The 22,018-nt window shown below is 45.9% G+C and overlaps 1 protein-coding gene across 1 annotated transcript; it reads left to right on the top strand.

Moving 5' to 3' along the window:
• Window positions 1–4,720: 4,720 nt before the first annotated feature.
• On the top strand, window positions 4,721–21,924 carry LOC141430731 (myosin IA heavy chain-like). Its single transcript, XM_074091605.1, is given in 7 exon segments — window positions 4,721–5,121; window positions 16,804–17,073; window positions 17,869–18,053; window positions 19,892–20,061; window positions 20,590–21,272; window positions 21,275–21,465; window positions 21,467–21,924. Coding segments are annotated over 7 exon segments (2,001 nt in total). The 5' UTR covers window positions 4,721–5,030; the 3' UTR covers window positions 21,878–21,924.
• The last annotated feature ends 94 nt before the right edge of the window (window positions 21,925–22,018 follow it).

Here is a 22,018-nt window from a genome sequence, read left to right as displayed (position 1 = left end):
AAATATCTATACCTCAATATCTCCACGCGTTCCCGAGATGAAGGCTCTTGACAGACCGACGGACGGACGAACGGACGGACAACATCCTATAAAGGTTCCGTTTTTGTCTTTTGAGGTATGGAACTCTAAAAAAATGCAGTGGGTCGAAGTGTATCGATGTTTATTTGGCGAAGATTTACACATGGTGTCACTGAAGTATTTAGTAGTAAAATGTCTCTACAATAAAACTTAGTACTTAATTGTGAGATTTAGCATGAATAGATAGTATAATACCTAAACAGCCAGAGTAGAGACGTATGTAAAGATGTCCGCCTTCAACACTGAGGCCGGGCGCCTAATCTTAATCACCTATTGAGCGACATGTCGGACGCGCGTGTCGCCGACTCTTGTCTAATCCAATAAATGTTAAAAGTTGCCGCAGACTACACGCGAGTGTCAATCACTCATGGCACCGTGGCAGCTCCGTTAGGCACTGTTGCAGCTGGCTCTGCTGCCGCCGAACTATTTTTCGTAATAAAAGTCAAATCAGACAAGAAGTGTGAGGATGTTTTCTAGTATTTTTTGCAGCACGCGCGGAGCCGGCGCGACGCTATCGCTCGCTTAATTGGCGTTATCGCGCGCCGCCGACAGTGCGAGACTATTGAATTGCACAATAAATGCACAATATTTATTGTTTAGTTAGCGCACTCGGAATAAGGCTGCGGGTTTTGTTTGAGCACGATTTACTGCGGCAGTGCGAGCGGGGAGATTAGCATCGCCAGAAGGAGCTTTTGATGCTCGCGGAAATGTAGAGCGGCTAGTTCCGCGCTCGTTTGTAATCACGATCGGATGAAGTGTTCAATTAAATTAAGCTGTGTGCTCCGTAGTCACGGTGTAGATAATTGACTGTGCTATATCGCTAACTAGTTAACTTTAATAACTGCGTGTAATGGGCGGGCGCACGCGCACCGCCGCGCGGCTCGCACTCGGCCGCAGTCGCGAGCCGCCCGCCCGCGCCCGCAGCTTGCGTACGGGACACGCTGCGAGCAGCAGGCATCCAGGGCGAAAGTTTTCTTACTTGTGATTGCCTTACGAAGAAAATACATTAGTGCAGAATGTTTACTTAGAGCTCGGCTGCGCCGGCGCCGGTAGCGGCGATGGCCGGTGAGTGCGCGGCGCCCTGCTGCTCCTTACAAGTAGCACGATACAAACGCTGGCGCTCCTTGATCCACCAGCTGCTGTTACTATTTTTTTAACTTACAAGAAAATTTATTGTTTGTGATTGACTCCGGTGTCCTTCTGACAACTATCGTATCGGCCAGGCGAGGATGAAGGCTGCAGGGCTACTACGAAACTGGAAACTCGAAGTTCGTGTCGTGCGGTCCCTCTGACACTTACACTATTTAATACGAGAGCGAGAGGGACCACACGACACGAACTTCGAGTTTCGAGTTTCGTAGTAGCCCTGCTGGTCGTGGTGATCGCGCGACAGGCCAGGAGTGCATCACACACATTGTTACCGTTGTTTATTTTCCTTAACGTTTAAGTGGTTCCAAGACTTTTAAAACGTAGAACTTAAATCGTATTGAAAGGCAAAACAACCATAGTGTGTAGGTAATGTGTAAAATACATTGGACATTATATAAATAATTGAACTTGGATATAAATAATAGGCAGAGTTATATGTAACGTATTTGGCAGATCCATAAAAAAGGCGGTTGAATATTTTACGCAAGTGAATAATCGATCTCCGTCAGCCGTGCGCGGGCGCCGCGGCGATACATAATGCATCGCGCAGCAGACGCCCGCGCCGCCGCTGTGAGGTGCCGCGCAGTTTTTGTCGGCAGCGGCCAATTGTTCTACATACGTAGGTCATCGGACGTCGTGGTAGCCTGTGGCTTAATCTATGTCCTCTCAAGCAGAGGACCATGGGTTCAGATCCAGGCTCGAACTTCCAAGTTTTTCAGTAGGTTATTCATGTGCGAAATTACATTTGAAATACCACGAGTTTTGCGGTGAAGGAAAACATGGTGAAGACACCTGGATACATTTGCGAAGCAATCGTGTGTGTGAAGCAATTCGCCCCGTGCGTGCCCGCTTAGGAACTCAGCCCTACCTATCTCTCTAATTCTGAACGGAGGGCGTGTCGCGCAGAGGGCTATGTAGGCCGAGGTGTTAATGACGATATTGGACGTGTAGTGAGCATCGCGGGCGCAGACGTCGCGTCGCGGCGGCTGGCGGCGGCGGCGCGGGCCGGGCGACGCCGGCGCAGGGTTTTGTCGGCACCGGCTCAGTTTTTGCTGCGTCGTGTCTGTGCATAACGGGTTCTGTTTGAAGCAGGGGTCTGTTTCATTGTTTCATTGAACATTACTCCGGTAAAGGTAAGATTCTTCAACCACAAGCAAGGAGCTATTCCGTGATTATTTGTGACAGTACCCATATCTTTGTAAAAAAACTATACCTACTATACCCCTGTATATGATCCACTATATTTATAATAGGTAATAACCTATTATATATGATCCCTGCGATACTACATACTACACACGTAGAGCACTCTGACCAATGACTCTACAGCTCTAACAGTAATCCTACTCGTACTTTGTTAAGTACCTTTTCGCCCCTAAACACCGGGTCGAATTTGGGTGAAAGTAGGTACGTACGTAGACAGCTGAATCTTGTAATTAATATAGCCTATTTTTTATTACAAATTTCGACGGGATTGAAAATACAAATATTCAAAAAATTCAAACTCCAAACCACTTCTTACGAGTATGTCTATTGTATGGAAGGTTGGGGTAGAGGTGTTCAACTTTCCACTGCAGTAACTGTTCTAGTTCCATAAGCGTGGCGCTGTCAAGCGGCGAACTGCGCGCCCCCTAGCGGCGCGGCGCGGCGCGATGTGGCGGCGGCAGGCTGCGCGCGCGCCGCACGAGGCCACGCGGTGCGCACGCGCGCCGCTGGGGGGCGCACGTGGCGCCGAATAACTTACAGCGTGAGCGTACAACTTATGATATGACAATCCCACTAACATTATAAATGCGAAAGTTAGCAAGTCTGTATGTTTGATTGATACTTCATCACGTCTAAACCACAGAACCGATTTAGATGAAATTCGGTATACAGATAATTTGAGTCCCGGTGAAGGATATAGGATAGTTTTTATCCCGGAAAATTGCATAGTTCCCGCGGGACAGCGATAAACGAATTCTGCGCGGACGGAGTCGCGGATAGCGGCTAGTCAAATATTTATATAGACGTGTATATATATTGAGTGCGAGTTGCGCCAAGTTACACGTTCAAATAACTAAGTCGGACGCTGTCAAATCAAAGGGGTTTGATAGTTCAGCCTTTTTTACACATTTTTTGGCGTAAACTTAATTGGCGTAAACTTAATACGCATAATCTTGTTTGGTCTAACACCTTATTATGTGTTGAAGTAAGGGTGTAAGTTCCATGTAGTATCGCAGTTATTTATAAACTAACCTAAGCTACTTTGCTGATGGTACCAGCTCATTTATTTGTGAGGTCGCAGTTTTAACCCTAACTCCCTTTTCGGTTAGCAATTCGTTTTTGTCTGGATTTTTCTTGGGAAAATAGTGTGAGGGTTCGTTAAGCGAAATAACTCTTAAACAATTTTTTTTTAAAAGAAAGAAACAAAAATTTGAAGTAATGTTTAATAATTATTTTGCTAAAACCTTTATACGATACGTGTATGTTAAGTGAGTTTCGGGCAAACACTATTATACAGTTGAGGGGTGAGGGGTACCCGGATTTGATAAATTAAGAACGTCTATCAACTAATAAGACGATCTCGAGAAGACCATTATTAATAGTAGGAATGCTACGAACTATATTTTGAAACATATTGGAAAGAGAATCCCGATTTTTTGAATGCCAAATAAAACTTGAATTAGGTACTTACTAACAATACTCTCATGCAAACTTTGAGCATAGTACGAGTAGGTACATAAACAGCCGAACAAGGTGTGCCCGATGCCAACGCCGAGAGCCAATGGGGTCATGTAAATAATTGCAGTATCATATCAAGCACTCGGAGTTCACAAGCCTCGCTGCGCTGACAATCGTGCAACAAACCACTTCTGCGCGCACACATTAGATCTCAACGGGCGCGCGCACTTGTAATAGATAGGGGATCGGTACAACACCACTCCAGATTAAAACCGGGATTTTTAGACAAATCTAAATGATGTTTGTCATTCCGAAGCATCATAGGTAAGTGGGAAGATGACACAAAACTGGTGCAATCGTTGTTAGATACAGTTTTAGCACAAGTAGAACAAGCCCCAACATACGGCAATTTTCGGCATTAAATAAAATACATAAATTTTTGATTTGCGCTTGGTTGTTTTTACATACTTAGCGCCGCATGGAATCACTATTAAAAAATACTACTAATAACAAATCTTATGTTTTTATCAGTCTGGCTGGTTATGTCAGTAAAGTAACCATCTAAAATGACTCTACACTGCTTAGGTAAAATTTTCTTAGGAGCAAGTATGTATGAAAATCTCGGTGCGCGGTGTACGGCACAATGTTTTTTCGGCAGATTCGGCTTTGGACAGTCCCTCCAACTACATAAATGTATACTTATAATGTTTGTTTCCACCGTAGAGCCTTCACGCTACGATAAAGGGTATACTTATACTGATGCAGTTGTAAGCTTTGAATATAACGGAGGCTTCGCTGCTGCCCCCCCGGGGAGGAGGGATGGGGAGGGGGAGGGCTCGTGGATCACACAAACAAACCAGTTCTCCCGCGCGTCACCGCCCGCTCCAAACAAACTTTTGGGTGGCCGTTGAGAAGCTTATCGTGGTCACGATAACAACCAACGAAAACTCGTCAAGTTCAGAGACCGCTCCCTGCTCCAAGAGGCTCGTTCGTAAACAGCCGGGCGGGCGCGGGCGGCGGCGGCGCGGGGGGCGGCGCGCGCGGCAGTTCGCCCGTGGAGGCGCGCGCGAGAGGTCGTCGCTCGCCGTGCTCGCTCGTGCGGCGCGGCCGCGGACTGTGATGCGAGCGCGCCGCCCGCCATGGCCACGCTCGGCCTCTCCAAGGTGTTCATCCTCGACAAGTACTTCACCGAGCTGCAGAAGTTCTGGGAGACGGAGAAGAAGCTGCAAGGTGAGCCCCGCGCCGCCCCCGCCCCGCCCCGCGCCGCTCGTGCTGCGACGCTCGCTTCGTTAGATCTTTTACTCGTAATGCGTTTGCGTTGCCAAACCTTCACTGCGCGCCGTGCGCTGCACCGAGCCTAAACCTGTTCGCGCGGCCTGCGGTCGGCCCCAGCCCGGGCTGCAGGTCCCGTGCCGCGAGGCTGGCGGGGCCCCTCGGGCTGCGGGCCCAGCAGCTCGCGACGCAGCGCCGAGGACGCCGTTCTCTCACGTCACTCACGGATTTAACAAAGCACGCGATTCTACTTTTGCGCAGGTTTATCTGCGTTTATTGGCCGCCGACAAATTTGTTTGTAGCCAGTAGTTTTAGTTTAAGACAAAGCTTCAGCAGGTGTTCTCGTAAGGTGGTCGCGCGACCTTTGTCGGGCGCGGGCCGCGGGCGCCGCGTCCAGTTCTAATAAGGAATGCGGCGTTGCCCCGCGTGCCCTAAAATAAAACATAAAAAATTACGATCTGTCAAAAAGCCATGAACACGGCTACTGACTGCAAAGAACTCTAAACTTTACAGACAGAGTATAATAGCTGCAGGGTTCCTGCTAACTCTTGTTTTGATTTTAAATCTTTGCGTATAAAACAATGCCGTGCGTGACTGGCTGTTAATGCATGCGTGGTGTTGTGCCTAAGCGATGAAACTAGATAGATATACTACTTATATACGGGGCGGGACGGGATAGGAAACTAGCGAGACTATTCTTTTTCCACGAGGTTTGGGCCGCGACGAACTAGTCATGTGTAAAAACTGAAACATCTCAAGATTGTATCATTGAAGTTTCTCTATAGGTCAATAGCGGCTTGTTTCTCACAATAAAGAGCAAAGTTCGAGCTGCAAGGCTGGTTCTGCACAAATTGATTGATTCTAGCTCCACTTCGCAGAAGTCTATCAATCAATGAACTCAAACCTTTACAGGATAATCCTATAAAAGGTTTTTGGTTCATTTCTGCTGTGAGCACAGCGTGTCGAGGCGCGTTGCAGGGAGGGCGGCAGGCTAAATAGATACAAGTCGTTATGCAAAGCGCAGGAGCCTGCGGCTAACGGCGGATAGAGCGGAGGGGGGGGGGCAGGCTCTGGCGGAGAGCGCCCGCGACAATTATGTTTATTGAGCTCTATTCATTTTAAGGCTTTCGAGTCTTGTAGCTTCAAAACCAATTCTGTAAACCAAGTACTCATCATCATCATCCCAAATTGACAAATTTCATTTTTAACCCCTGTAAATTATTACAGGAATCGAAAGAGTTTGACTCGACATGGAAAATATTTATTATAATTGATTTCTTTTTTACAAAATACAAATTTGCCAAACACTACGACAGATAGATATGTTTCCTTTGCCTTTCATCAGAAAAAAGCTGTCATAATTTTGACACGTTCTATGCAACGTCTACGTCAGATTTAAGTGAATCTTTTTTTTAAAGCTAGACAAAAGTAATGGATCTATTGGTTAAAACAGTTATGCTTTATACACCTTAAACTTTTAATTGAATTAATAGTTGTAGCGTTTAAAAAATATAGCGTAAACAGACAGAGCACGAATCAAATTAGTTTAGAAATATAATCTCAATTAAAAAAATACAGTTAATGTTAATGCAAGGATGATTAACTATTTTTGGACGGAATGGTATTTTTGTATGAAACAAAAAAAAACACACAATGCTTAAAAATAATTTATGTGTATAATTGATTCTTAGGTTATTAATTACATACCCTGAAAATATCCCCACCTAATTTTCTAGCACCTATTATATAGTAAAGACCTTCACATCCATTTAAGTGGACACTATACTCAAATAAAGCATTTCTTTAATTCAGGGTCAAAGAGTTTATTTCTATAGAGACAGCCTTAGAGGCTTTGTCCCGCAACGTATTATAAATAACGTATACATATATCGACATTCTAGAATCACAGTTGTAGTCAATAAACCATTTTTTGCTTTATCTTGTTTTGCCATATATTTCCGCTAATGCATTGTCTGCTGTCGCATGGTAAAAAGTATCTGGTAAAATGTTCAAGGGCTGTTAATACCTTTTCTTTCGGAATTCCTGTGGAATTGCTGCAAATATCTAATGGACACCTAAAAATTCTTCCCCGCGTTAAAGCGTGGCGAGTCATCAGCGGCGCGGCGGCCGGTGTTGGCGCGTTTTCCTGTTGCGCTTGCGCCACTTGCGCGCGCGCCGCCGCGCTGACTCATTACCCCATTACTTTTTGCCATCTCGCTTATCTTTGTGCGATTGCTGGTCCCTTGAGATGTTTCGAACATTCCTAAGCTTAACGCATTTTGAACGTTACGATTGAATTTAAATAATTGTTTAATGATAGTATTAATGAATCAAGATTATTCAAGATCTACAAAAGTACAAGCTATCATTATCATACGTGTAATACGGTATTTGACAACTGTGGAATTTACCATATCCTGTATATTATTATAAAATATAGATATACAGACAATGTTTCGCGAAAAAAAAAATTCGCTTGAAAATTGCATTTATAGAGATTTTTTGAAAAATCTATTTATCTATCTGTCTCTTTCTTAAACGCTTTTCTCTATGTAGCAAGTATATGGCGCTACTTGTGTGTGACGTCACATGCAAGTAAGTCTTTCTCCGTCCAATCTTGAATTTCAAACCTTTATAAATCTGTTATGTTTAAAGATAAAAATTGTTTTTCTGTTCGATAACATGCACTGTCAAGCTTTAAATTAGGAAATGAATAAAAAAATTACAAATAAGCGATAAGGCCGCCTATTGCTTACCTCAGAAACTCTGTGTATATACCTGTTTTCTGAACTGCTTGCTATGTGTTGGTGTGCAATAAAGAGTTATTGTATTGTATTGTATACCCTAGATATTATTTTACAATACAATACACACGATGAAAACTATTATTCAACACCACATACAGCACCAGCTGCAGTACTAACTTGGTATTGAATATTTGAAGCAATTAGTTTGGAACCCTTCACCGGGCGTGATGTGGCCGGTTTTTTTTCATTAAGTATATTCGATTTTTTCACTGATTCTAATATTTCTACTGACCTAAAACTGCGACTATTCTTTGACCATTTATGTTTTATACGGGAAACGTAGCCCCTACGGCTACTTAGGTACGTACGAGAACATACGGAGCCTCATACGAGTACATAAGGCAGCTTCTGCCGCGCTATGATAGACGACGTCTCTATTAGCGGCGCAGGCGCGGCGGCACGGGGCCGCGTAAAAAGATCGCGGCACGCGACGACGCGCTTTTTGCGGCGCGGAATGCGCAGGATTGAACCGTCGGACGCACTGCTGATAGGCATAGCAAATGGTTCTATGGCAGGCCTTAAGCCTATAGGGTGCCTGCGGTACGAAGATAGAAGATAGAAGGTGATCAGCTTGTGTTGCGCCCCGAAGGACCAAGAGACCGATTCGATTATGCCATTCAAAGGTGGTAGAAACCCACCATCGCGACCAAATTAAAGTTCAAATTGAACTTTCGACTTTTTGGTTAGTAGCATAATTAATCCCCTGTATTCTGCCTATTGTCTACCCAGAAGTTGTGTTAATGTAATTTTTTTGGACTGATTTATGGTGTGCAAAAAATGTATTACAATACAATACAAATGTATTATTGTATTGTAATTCTGCTCTTTTAACGCAATGAAAAGGACATAAACAAATAATAAATTATCTCACTCCATAGCCCGGTGATCCTGTCGGTAGCGTAATATCCCAACCGCGTGGACCATTCCATGTGGCTTCCTGCTTCCTGCCAGTTCGCCAACAGTTTTCCCATATATACCCGTAATGGCATGGAAGCATATTAAACTATCAGCATAGTTTTAATTAATTCCGTTTTAACAATGTAAACTCTACTCCTCTACCATTCGTGGTAACTTACGTAAAAATATGATCGAATATTAAAAAGCGCAGTCGATGTCACTGTCTTCCGATCAAAAGACATCAACGGGCGCCTATTTCTCTTGCCGGCACAATCTTTTACACCAGTGGCTTTTTTATGAATCTCATCCTTTTTCTAGGCTATTTACTCTTAAGCTACTAATAATTGTCAAGCAATCTTAGCCGTTCTAATTTTCCTTGTTGACATACTACTATCCTGTTTCCACCCAACAGTCTAGACTTTAGAAGGGGGGGGGGACGCCGATTTTTAGCAACTCGTTGATTCAACTTTGTTCATGTACATAATCATTTAGGTACAGTCAACCAATTTGGTTCCTGGGCCACCATGGAACCTTATCACAGTAAATAATTTCAATTCTCTGTAATCGCTACACAATGTTAATCAAATGACGCTATAATATCGCTACGACATGGTTCTGTAGTTTTAATTATTAGTACTTATAGCCCTCTTGTTCTGAGAGGAGGCCTGTGCCCAGCAGTGGGACGTATATAGGCTGGAATGATGATGATGATGATAGCCCGGTTTGTTTTGCCCTAGCACGCTGACGGTTATCGGGGACAACTCGTGCTGGTGCGCCGCGCTCGCGCACCGCAGGCACCGCAGCTGCTCTAAATGGAACCCAATAAATTATGCAACGGTCTGCGCTGCCTGTGCTCTATTTTATAGTCGCGAGCTTAAAGCTTGCAGCCGGAGCCAGGTTTGCTTTCACAACGTTAAGCAACGGCACGACGTAAGCTTCGATATGCCATCGCCCCACCATGTTCTAAGTTTGTGTACCTGTTATTGTACAGACATGTCATGACTACAGTCAGACCACACAAACAACAAAACAAGATTTAAAACTGATAATCAATAAATGACGTCATGTGTGTGGTCATCGATGACGATTCGACACCTTTTATTTAGCGGGAGGTGCAATGCGTCCACGCGTCCGATAGACGATGTGAATACGTGGCATCAAGGGGTCTACTACGAAATTCGAAGTTTGTATCGTAACTCCCTCTCACTCTCATATTAAATAATACATTCAAGGTGTTAATTTAATAATTGAAAACCAGAAAGTAGTTTGCTTAGAATCGAGAGTAGAATCGATTACACTGTTTTAAATTAGGTTATGTTTGTATTCTTAAGTCCCTTATTTATTGTGCCCAGTCTAAAAGTTACGACTGCAACAGGCGCCAATTAAATATTTAAGCGAGGTTGCATACTATTTTCATAATTTAATACTGGCCGTTTTTTGTCAATGTGTGATTTTCTTCTAAAAACGTCAAAGCGTAACTGACAAATACTCAGGACAAATACAATTTTAAAGCAGAAAATAGGGTTCACGCTGTCATCGTTCACCACCATTAGCTCGTATTTGTCGTTTTCTAGATGTTTTTTACCGACACGAAAAACTAAAAACTGGCAAAATTGTGCGAGCCGGGTTTGAACCCACGACCCTCTGTTTGAGAGGCGATAGGTCAAACCACTAGGCCACCACGGCTTGAAATCGATTACACTGTTTTAATAGGTTATGTTTGTATTCTTAAGTCTCTTATTTATTGTGCCCAGTCTAAAAGTTACGACTGCAACAGCGATGTTGCATACTATTTCCATAATTTAATACTGGCCGTTTTTTGTCAATATGTGATTTCCTTCTAAAAACGTCAAAGCGTAACTGACAAATACTCAGGACAAATCAAGGACATTCGCGCTGCTGTCATATTTCGTTTTCTAGATTTTTTTTACCGTACAACGGCAAAAACTACTAGACACTGGCAAAATTGTCCTCCAATGGACAGAGCTATATTTTTCTAAAAATCTAATCTAATCTAAATTTAAAGCAGAATTACTGACTTAGTAAAACATACGAATATCTTTTACGTGGGCGGGGCACATTGCTCGCAGGACTGATGGCCGATGGGGTCAGAAGGTTCTCGAATGGTCGCGGACCGGAGACGAGCTGTGGTAGGCTCCAACCAGATGGAGCGACGACTTGGTTAAGATCGCGGGATCGCGGTGGATGCGGAAAGCACAAGACCGGTCTGAGTGGAGAGCCTTGGGGGAGGCCTATGTCCAACAGTGGACGTCTTTCGGCTGACATGATGATGATGATGATCTTTTAATATAATTAGGTATTCAAAAATAAATGCAATCAACTTACTTAAAATTAGAAAATATTTTTGGGGTGTCTGAGGTTTTCAGTTATTTAATAAACACCTTGTATAAGCGTTAGCGGGACGACAAGATATACGAAGTTCGAATTTTGTACGGTGCCAGGGCCTTTTGCATATCAAGGCTATCGTAGACATACTGCACAGTATACCACCGGGCGCTGCGCTCACCTAGATGGTATCACGTGGAGTATTCCCGCACGTATTGTCTACGTGGTAAGAGCGTGTCTCGCCTGCCGCCGCGCTTTGTTCCGCAGAAGCAGCTCGCAGCGAGAGGAATCAGTCCGGGCCATCTAAAACGTTCTCCGAATTCGAGCGCGGTGTTATTGTGGAAGAGGTTACTTTAGCGAAACGACTCAGACATACAAATGTGAATTCCTCGAATATATATTTAACGGATTGCAACTAAAGTGCCTAATCTGAGTAGACTAATCATTGTGGCGTTTTGAAAAACGAAGTACGTATTTATCATCCGACTTTACCATTATTTCTTAAATATGATGGTAGAATGCGATCACACTATTATTGTAAAGGTTCCTTTTGAAGTTTCTTTGGTTCGTTTATTTGTGGCTCAATCACGGGTCAGTGGCTGCACGGATACAGGTGATATTTTGCACATTATGATTAGGTCGATCACAAGAATTTATTTATTGCAGAAAATTGCAAGGGTACAAAAACTAAGACAGAATATTTCACCGTTTCAGATAATATCCACTTTCCTTTATGGTCCCATTTCTTACGGACACATTTATCATACACTTCAGAAAGACTCGCTTTCGTATAATTACTTTACTTTGTATGGGCAGCTTACGAGCGAACTGGCTCTGAAATAGATCACGGGCACGTCGCGGGCGCGGGCGGCGCTCATTCATCGCCTTCTACGGTCGACCGGGATCGGGTGCGATAGCTTTTTATCGGCTCTCCATAGCAAGGAACTAGCTTAGAGCGTACAGCTGCTTGCTTCGTTGTTAAAACCGAAAAACCCAACTTAAAAGATAGTTGTTGTATAAACTGAGTGTGCCTGCGGCGCCGGCAATTACGGTGCCACCGGCTAGAGCCACGTTGCGCAAGCGTCGTCTTTGGCTGCAATTATCCAGGTGGCGGCGTGAGCGCGTTCGCTAGCTCGAAATTTAAATTAATCGGACGATTGACGAGAAAATAACATTCAATTTGTAATGGCAGCACGGATGGAAGTGAAAAAGATAAAATACATTAGAATGTAACGGTGAATCTGACAGGCTTCATTTAATACCGAACTCGGCAGCACGGCAGTGTGTGCACCACATCCCATGGGAGTACTACGCATGGGAGTACGCATACCGCCGCGGTGTCATTCCACCTCACACTTACCACTGGTATTTACGACTTAATAACCCCCACTTTGCCACACCATGCCACCACATTGAGCCGCGCCCGATTTAAACGCCGCCATTTTTTCTTCTTTCCTTTAATTATTGTCGTTGTAATTTACTTTACCCCCCCCTTGTTATAGTTATTATTATTATTTTTTCTCTTAAGTTTATTGGCAGTATAGAATAAGTCTTGCATCGATTTGTTCGATAGAGCATGTTGGTAATGTAGCGTTATGGCAAAAATCAGCGTGCGCGTTTACGCTTCAGCATAATGCTGAGTGCGCTGTTTTCACTTTCGCGCATCGCGCAATCGGTATATTGATTTATGTTTCATAGATTTACCTAACTATACTGTGCAACGAGAGTATATAATGTGTGCGGAAGTAATAAATTCTTCACTCTTTCTTCGCTCACTTTACAGACCTCACTATTGAGCAGATCTGAGCATAAAAGCTCTTGCATCGAATTTGTCTCGATAGAGCATGCCATGGTTAAGCGCCGCGTGCGCACGTTCCTGCGCGTGCGCTGTTTTTGCGCGCATCGCGCACTCGGGATGGGATGGATCTAGATTTTACACTAAACTATACTGCAATAACGTAGGCAGATAATAATGCGGAACATAACTTCACACTCTTTATTCGAGCTCCAGAGAGGTACCAACTAATTATAAATAAATAAACTTTATTCAGTACCATAAATGTAACAACTGCTTACTAGGCCTTGTATTGTAAGTTTAAGTAGGCTGGGATGGGAATATGTAGCGAAAATGTGATAATTTTAGGATCTCACGATGTCTCTTCCTCAACCACTCTTTAAATTTTACCTTATTTAACGCTCACACTGTATTTAATCACTAATACGCCACGTAGACGATGTATTAAGTTCTTTTGAGTTAACGTTATCATCAACATTGCAGAGGCCTCTGAAAAGAACTCTTTGTATTTGAACCGCAAGCAATTATAGCGTAATCTAAAACGGGCCGCAGAAGGAATGCTGGGAAATGCGGCGGCTGTGAGAAGAGAGGTGCTAATAGGTTATGTTATGTAGGTACGAGGAATTGGTGGCAGCGCCTTCCTGCACGAACGTTTCTATTACCACCTGCGCGGACGCTCCCCCTCCACCGGCCAAACAGACACACAATAAACGAGTATGCTACCATACAGGTATATTTGGCAGGTTGCAGGTGGTAGCTAGGACCTTGTGCAAGGTCCGCCAGGATTGCTACCACCATCTTGCTCGCTAATCCTGCCGTGAAGCAGCAGTGCTTGCACTGTTGTGTTTTGGCGTGGAGAGTAAGACGGCCGGTGAAATTACTGGCACGTGAGGTATCTCATCTTAGGCCTCTAGGTTGGTGTTGCAGATGTATATGGGAGGGGGTGACCTCTTACCATCAGGAGACCCACTTGCTCGTTTGCTATTTAGTCGAATAACATCAAGGTATATCACCAATATTCGGTGCTTCCATGCCATGTCCACGGCCCGAGCCGGTCGGTGCGCGCGCGCCGGAACCTCGCGCGTCCGCGCCGCCACCGCAACCATCCGCAGCATTTTTTGTTCCGATTGTCTGAATAACTTCAAGAGGTTCGACAAAAGTTAGAAAACTGCGTACTTTTTCATAGGTATTTCAAATTCTCACACACTTCAGTGGTTATAATTAAAACGAATAAATGTATTTCATTGTGCAGAGTGAGATAGCGGTGCAGCCTGCTGGCTAATGAGGCGCGGGCACCTATTTATTTATGAGAAAGCTCTGACAAAATCATAATTGCCTATTCTTTCAGAGTCACTTTTCACGTCTCTTCACCCTAATTGTTGCGTAAGGCACACATGTATCTAATTAGTAACATTTCTTAATTGGTCAGACAGCTTGGGTTCTACCGTCACCACTTGTCACGTTATACGTGTGGTGTGGAAATATTTTAGGGTTTCATACCTTAATTGGCAAAACCGAAACCTTTATAGGATCACTTTGTTGTCCGTCTGTCTGTTTGTCTGTCGTCCGACCGTCTCCGACCTTCCGTCTGTCAAGACCCTTTTCTCAGGAACGTGTATACCTACAGTGAAAAAAACAATACTTACGCCATCGTAATCAAAAGAGACAGTACCTATAGGGTACTTCCAATTGTCCTAGAAACTTGGAATTTGGTATGAAGGTAGCTCTTGTAGCACACCCAATAAAAAAGTCTGAAAAATCTGAATGTCGAATGATGTGAAGTCGCACTTGGCCGGTTTATATTTATTTTAGCGCCGAGCCGAGGGTGGATGCGGGTCAGCAGGGGTCAGCCCACCAGGTGACCTCTTTCATCCAAATTAGGAGATACTCGTCACTACGGACACGGATAGTGAGCGGTGATGCGGAGGCTCGGTCGAAAGTGGTTGCGCGGAGAGGCCGCGGCGCGGGCGCAGCGGCCGGTATCTGTCCTTCGATCGCAAGCCAATAAAAAGGTTTTTGACGCTATTCACGCGGTATCCCTTTGAGACGATTGAAACTTTATTCCAGAGGTCGTAAGATTCAGGTTATGTCGGCGCGGGCGCAGCGGTGCGCCCGCGCGACCGGTTGTGTCACCCCCCCCGCCGCCGCGTCCGGGCCCCCGCGGGCCATCTTCTCTGCGAGATCAAGTGAATTCCTCAACCGAAAATGTTAATTTAAGCACGACTACTAATTGCTGATAGCTGTTACAATTATTTTGGCGGACAGCGAGCTTTGTATAACGATTAGTGGTTGATAAGAACATGTTGCATTGTGCCCAAACCGCCAGAAGCGCCATCTCTACCTACAACTCCATGCAAACAGGTTCTTGATTTTTCCCATTTAAGGCCTAACGGTTCTTCTGGAGCTAGAGTTATTTATGTTAGTAGTAATAAGTATATGTATGCACGAGTTATCGGGGTCTTCGACGTAGCGATATCTTATCTTATATCTTTCTTGTATAGGTACAGGGTGTTTGGCAGTCAGATGCAGGGTTTTTAAAGGATGATAGTTAAGGTCATTCTGAACATTTTAGACCATATTTACTATTATGCTACTCGTAAGTTTCACGGTTTTTGAGGTAGGTATTACCACTAGTTTTTTTTTATTTAACACCCTGTATAGCCTATATTGAGTTAATTTTTAGTGTTTTGCCTTCACAATGCCCTGGTCTACTACTGCTATACTGATCAAAAAAACCTCTTTAGACGATGACGATAAAAACACAGAAAATTTTGTAACTTTGCGTTGACTACAAAAAAACTAACAGCGATTTATGTTGGGGTTGCGAAGTTCTTGTTTGTTTGTTGTTAAATATAAATAATAGTTTTAAATCAAATTGCTTTAAAACTTCCTTGATTTACGGGCCATTTAATCACGTGCCACTTAAAAAAGAAAACCAAAAAATTAATTATTTATTTCATTGATATTTCCAAAAAAAAGAGGCTCGTTTCCTTACAGTGCAATTGTGTACGACCACGACGGTACGCTACAAAATAAATAACTTTTCATAATAGTAGATGTGGTCAATAATGTTCAGAATGACTCTACCTATCATCCCTTAAAACCCCTACACCTGACTGCCAAACATCCTGTATGTTTGTTTATTTCAAAAATCTCTCAAACAGTTCTAACAATTTAGATCAAAATTAGACACAAACACAACAAAACTCCGGGAGAACAATCGATGTAAAACGCGTGTTTTCTAGATTTAGTGGTTTTGGGAGTTCCGTACCTCAAAACCAACTTAAAACGAAAAATGGAACCCTCGTAGGATCGCTTTGTTGTCCGTTTTTCTTTTAAAATGTATGGGTAGGTGATCTTGTTTATAATTGAAGGATCTGCACTTTTATATAAATCGTGGTTGATTGCCTGTATAAAAGATATCAATAACTCGAAAACTATATGACATTATACTTACTAAAGTCGAATTCGTATAAGCTTGCTTGTTAGTTGTTTTAAGCACCAGGGGTTTACTCAATAACGCGGTCCGTTTGCTGTTCACCCTCAGCGCCGGCGCGCAGGCGCAGCCGCCGCGATGCACTTTTTGCGGCGTAAGCGCACTCTCATTGCAGCACGTGACGCACTCGCGGGTTCATACCACGCGTCACAGTAAGAGTGCCCAAGATTTCTCTTTGTTACTAAGTACTTATCTCACAAGCAATGACTGATTTAGGTGAGATTTCATTAGAACCCTTTGATATGGCATATCTTCGTCGCTTTAAAGCTGTCGTTATTTGAACTTATTTGTTGTTGCAGACGCGTCGTCGTCGAACGAAGCGGTGCACCTGCAGCGGCGGCTTCTGAGCCTGAGCTCGGAGCTGGTGACGCTCCGCAACCACTTGCACGTGGGCGCGGCGGCGGGGGCGGGCGCGGGCGCGGGCGCGGCGGCGGGGGCGGCGGCGGGCGCGGGCAAGCCGGGCACGCCGCAGCCGGCCGTGCCGCCGCGCGCGCCTCACCTGCTGCCGCCGCCGGTCCCGCTGGCGCCGCCGCCCGCGCACCCTGCTCATCCTCTGCCGCTGCCTGCAGGTAATGGAACGTATTATACATCCTAGATTAAGCAGTTGCGTGTATTATTCATCTGTAAAGCCAAGAGCTCGCCTTTCTCGCACATCACTGGTGGATACGTTTACACCGTTTCACAGTTTCACTCAGCTTCCTCGCATGTTTTTGGTGGATGTGCAGTTTTAAATTTTATGAGCGAGAGTACCTAAGTAGTCTACAGGTCTCCAATCAACATAAAATGATGATATCAAGTCCACCAACTTATGTAGCTAACATATGTCATAATGTTTATGTCTCGACGTTTGATAATTAACTCATTGTAGTGTATCTAGACATACCTAAGATACAGATATAACTACAATGCACGGCACAGATCTATCCCTTTTTCCGTACTAGTTAGGTATGTCGTCACTCGACCGTTAAATTCGTCAGATCATGAAATTCCTAGACATATCAATTAACACCGCCATCTCCGCTTTGCCAGCTGTTGCCGCGGCTCGCATACCTACTGCGCTACTGTCGCAATTATACCTACCTACATAACGTCTTCGCTTCGCTCGTCCTGCCTACTTAATTTTCCTCAAGTGACAGTGAGAGTGACAATATACCTACTTTACGATGTGCCCGGTTGCACGTAGCTAGGAATATCGACAGATAAGTTACTCTTCGTCGTTCCGCAATGGAAGTGCTTGCATTGAATGCATAGAAAATCGATTGTTGTTAGTGCAGCGATACAGAGCCCACTCTGGTTGCAGCAGAGGACGAGCATTAAAGTTTAAAAAGCCATCGATGTTGACGTAAGTTTGATATCAATTTCAGACAGCCGATGGCGCGGCGGCTGCCCCCCGGCGCCGGCGCCGCCGGTCGCGGGCGCGGCCCCGGGTGCCGGCGCGGGCGCGGTGCCCGCCGGAGACGTCGATGACCTGATCCACCTGCGCGGTCCGCTCACGGAGGACGCGGTGGTCCGCGCGCTGCAGGCACGCTTCTATCAAAATAAGTTCTACGTGAGTCACCCTCTTCTGTGTCATCTTCGCAGTTTGATGATCAAACCATGCTCTTTACACACAAAATGGGCCAATGTAACTTTAGACTTACAACACTTAACCTTTTATGGGATAGCGGGAACACTTATAATTCGTTCTGATCTGAACGCTAAGCTTTGCAATATTTTTATGTAAGATTGTAGGTATTTACCACTATGCTCCGATTTAGCACAGTGTTTCATGTTATGTGTGCATAATCGGTAGCTGATGTTGATGAACATTTATGGTGTTTAAAATTACCTACATGTAGATAATATCTCCACTGGCAAAACCAACAGCTTAAATTAACTAATACAGGTGGATTACAAAACATGTAACAATAAAGCCAAAGGTTTCCACAGATAATACGAAGATATGAACAGATTAGCACGAAGAAATGGAAAACAAAAACCAAAACCAGCGCTGCAGTTCTGGTTACAGGGCTACGGCACATGCCGAGCTGAGTCCTTTTGGCATCACACTACAGCACAACGTCTCTAATTTTTCTCTCTTCTCCTATTTATGTTTTTACTGTGTTTTTGTTGTGATGTAGTGTGTTTTCTTGTCAATAAATGTTGTGAGAGTTGAGAGTTGACAAATGAAAAACAAAAAATAAAATAAGTGGAGCAAAGAAATTGGATGCTATACGGTTTCTTACTGCAGCAGGTTTTATTCGGTACAGATCTAGATCCTCATAACGCTGACACAGTTCGTTCATTGTCATTGACCTCACAGCTCGATATAAGTATGAATTTTTCGATAATTTGTTTTCGCATGTGGTAACGCCAAAAGTCGATAGAACACGAAGTTGATATTGTTTAGCAACTCTGGACTATCAACGGATCCTGATAAGATTTTTTAAGATAAACAATATCATTTATCTTTCTTCTCAAATCAAGGGGTAAAAAATGGTAAGTATCTTATACACCTATCGTGGTAACTAGATCGATAATTTTCGATTTAAACTGAAGAAATTTGTTTAATGTTTATATTTTTTGAGCTCTACAACTGTTCATCGACTGCTACTATTGAGCTGACTGTACCTTTATAAAAAATTCCGTCGTATTCAACGTCGCCTTTAAAGCTATTTACGCCGTGTTTACGCCACTTAATTCGGAATGTCTCAAGCCCCGTCCCATATTCTGATATGGTATGGTCGCTCGCTGTTGACCGCGCGTTTTTTGCGGCGCGTACCTGCGGCGGCCGCGCACCGCGCAGGCGCAGGCGCAGGCGCAGGTAGTCGGCGCCGGCAGAGCCTCCATTGTCACTTATCAAAGCGTCTCATAGAATATTATGAGTTATTTTACAGCTCACTTATGTGTATTTCTGTGAAATTGGGGTTGGTTTTGTAATACATATTAAGTAGGTACTACTTAGTAATATTTAGTATCACTTCACAGTTGTGGGGAGAATTCTTCATGAAGTTTTTTTTACAGTAAATGTATGAATTCTAAAGGCAAACTTCTGTAAATGCTCTCGGCAAAGTACGGTACGTTTCGCTTGCGCATTGACTTTATATAGTAAAGTTATTTACCGTTTTCATAAGTATAGTCCAGTCTCTTAGTCAGCTTTGGTAACAATAACTATTGAAATGGAAATGCGTAGCTGCCCAATCTCGGTAACTATTTAAGAAAGGGGAATGATTTTCTGCCTTGTAGCCAAATTTTACCAAATCTGGCTACAAGATAGGACTAAAGGATTTACCCTCTCTACTTCTGCTAATTTATAAATAGTGTTTGCTATGTCTCACAGTAACACTCATTGGCAGCTTATTTAAAAATCGTTTGATGTCTGTATGTGCGTGCGTGTGCGTGTTGCAGACGTGGATCGGGCCGATCCTGGTGGCGCTGAACGGGTACACGGACTGCGGCAACGCGCTGACGCTGTCGGCGGCGCGCGCGCAGCGGCCCGAGCTGGCGCGCCTCGTGCACGACGCCGTGCGCCAGCAGGCCGACACCGGCTACCCGCAGGCCATCATCCTGTCCGGTACGTGCACTAGCGCACGGGCACGGCGGCAGCCGAAATACGCTCACTTCACCTCGCAGTCGAATCGGCCATAATACAAACATCATACATTACACTTGTTCAAAAACAGTGCCTTTCTATTAAAAAGTAATGAAATGTTTCCTAAATTGAAAATGCACACTGTAATATAGGTGTACAGAAAAACCAGAAAAATAAGCCACCACTGGGAATCGAACCCAGGTCCTCTGTATTCCGTACCACGTGCTATACTGCTACACCACTGCTGGTCCTGGACCTGGACCCCTGGAGGACCTGGGTTCGATTCCCAGTGCTGGTCTTATTTTTCTGGTTTTCCTGTAGGTATATCATATTTCAGTTTGTATTTTCAATTTAGGTTTTACGGGATGACTGTAAAAGTAAAAATTTGGAATTGAAATAAAAAATACAAAAAGATTCCAAAAAACCAATCTTGAAATGTTTCCTTTCAATAAATTTTCTTAAGTATGTTCTCTCTTTAAATGATATCTTAAACGTCCAATCGCGTGATGCGCAGGCGTGTCGGGTCGGGCAAGACGTACGCGTCGATGGTGCTGCTGCGGCGGCTGTTCGACGTGGCGGGCGGCGGGCCCGAGACGGACGCGTTCAAGCACCTGGCGGCCGCCTTCACCGTGCTGCGGTCGCTGGGCGCCGCCGCCACCGCCGCCAACGCGCACGCCTCGCGCATCGGACACTTCATCGAGGTGCAGGTCACGGACGGCGCGCTCTACCGCACCAAGATCCACTGCTACTTCCTGGAGCAGACGCGCGTGGTGCGGCCGCCGCCCGGCGAGCGCAACTACCACATCTTCTACCAGCTGCTGGCCGGCCTGGCGCCCGACGAGCGCGCCGCGCTGCGTCTGGACGGGCTGGCCGCGGCCGACCTGCGGTACCTCGCCGGCGCCGGCGCCGCGCCGCGCCGCCCCGACCCCGACGACGCGCCGCGCTTCCTCGCCTGGAAGAGCTGCCTCGGCATCCTCGGCATCCCCTTCCTGGACGTGGTGCGCGTGCTGGCCGCCGTGCTGCTGCTCGGCAACGTGCAGTTCGCGGAGGGCGCGGACGGGTCCGCCGAGCCGGCCGCCGACGGCGCGCTGGCCGCCGCCGCCGCGCTGCTGGGCGTGGCCGCGCCGGCGCTGCAGCGCGGGCTGACGACGCGCGCGGCGGCCCGCGGGCGCGGGGCGGCGCGCGCCCCCGCCACGCCCCCGCCGCGGCGGCCGCGCGCGACGCGCTGGCCAAGGCGCTGTACTGCCGCACCGTGGCCACGATCGTGCGGCGCGCCAACTCGCTCAAGCGGCTCGGCTCCACGCTGGGCACGCTCTCGTCGGACTCCAACGAGTCCGTGCACAACCAGGAGGCGGCGTCGCGGCGCGCGGGCGCGGCGCGGGGGGGCGCACGGCCGCGCGGGCGCCAAGTCCATGGCGGCGCTGAACGACGCGGTGCGCCACGCCACGGACGGCTTCGTGGGCATCCTGGACATGTTCGGGTTCGAGGACGCGGCGCCGAGCCGGCTGGAGCACCTGTGCGCCAACCTGTGCGCGGAGACGATGCAGCACTTCTACAACACGCACGTGTTCAAGTCGGCGGCCGAGTCGTGCCGCGAGGAGGCCGTGCCCGCCGCGCTCGAGGTGGACTACGTCGACAACGTGCCGTGCATCGACCTGGTGTCGTCGCTGCGCGGCGGGCTGCTGGCCGCGCTGGACGCCGAGTGCGCGTGCGCGGCCAGAGGCTCGCCCGACCAGTACGTCGCCAGGATCAAGGCCGCTCACAGGTACGTGCCCGCCGCACTCGCGCTACTAACTCTATAAGGTGTGTCCGCTTGTTGGCACAACAGCTGCTGCTTTGACGGCTCATCCAGCATGATGGACGCGTGCTTCCAATATTATTGACAGCGCCGTCATGCTGGTTTTGCCCGCACTAATTAGTAGGTATGCGTTATCGTACTCACT

Source organism: Choristoneura fumiferana, chromosome 8 (genome assembly GCF_025370935.1).
Source record: "Choristoneura fumiferana chromosome 8, NRCan_CFum_1, whole genome shotgun sequence".
NCBI classification, from domain to species: domain Eukaryota; kingdom Metazoa; phylum Arthropoda; class Insecta; order Lepidoptera; family Tortricidae; genus Choristoneura; species Choristoneura fumiferana.
This window is presented reverse-complemented; position numbering and strand designations above follow the sequence as displayed.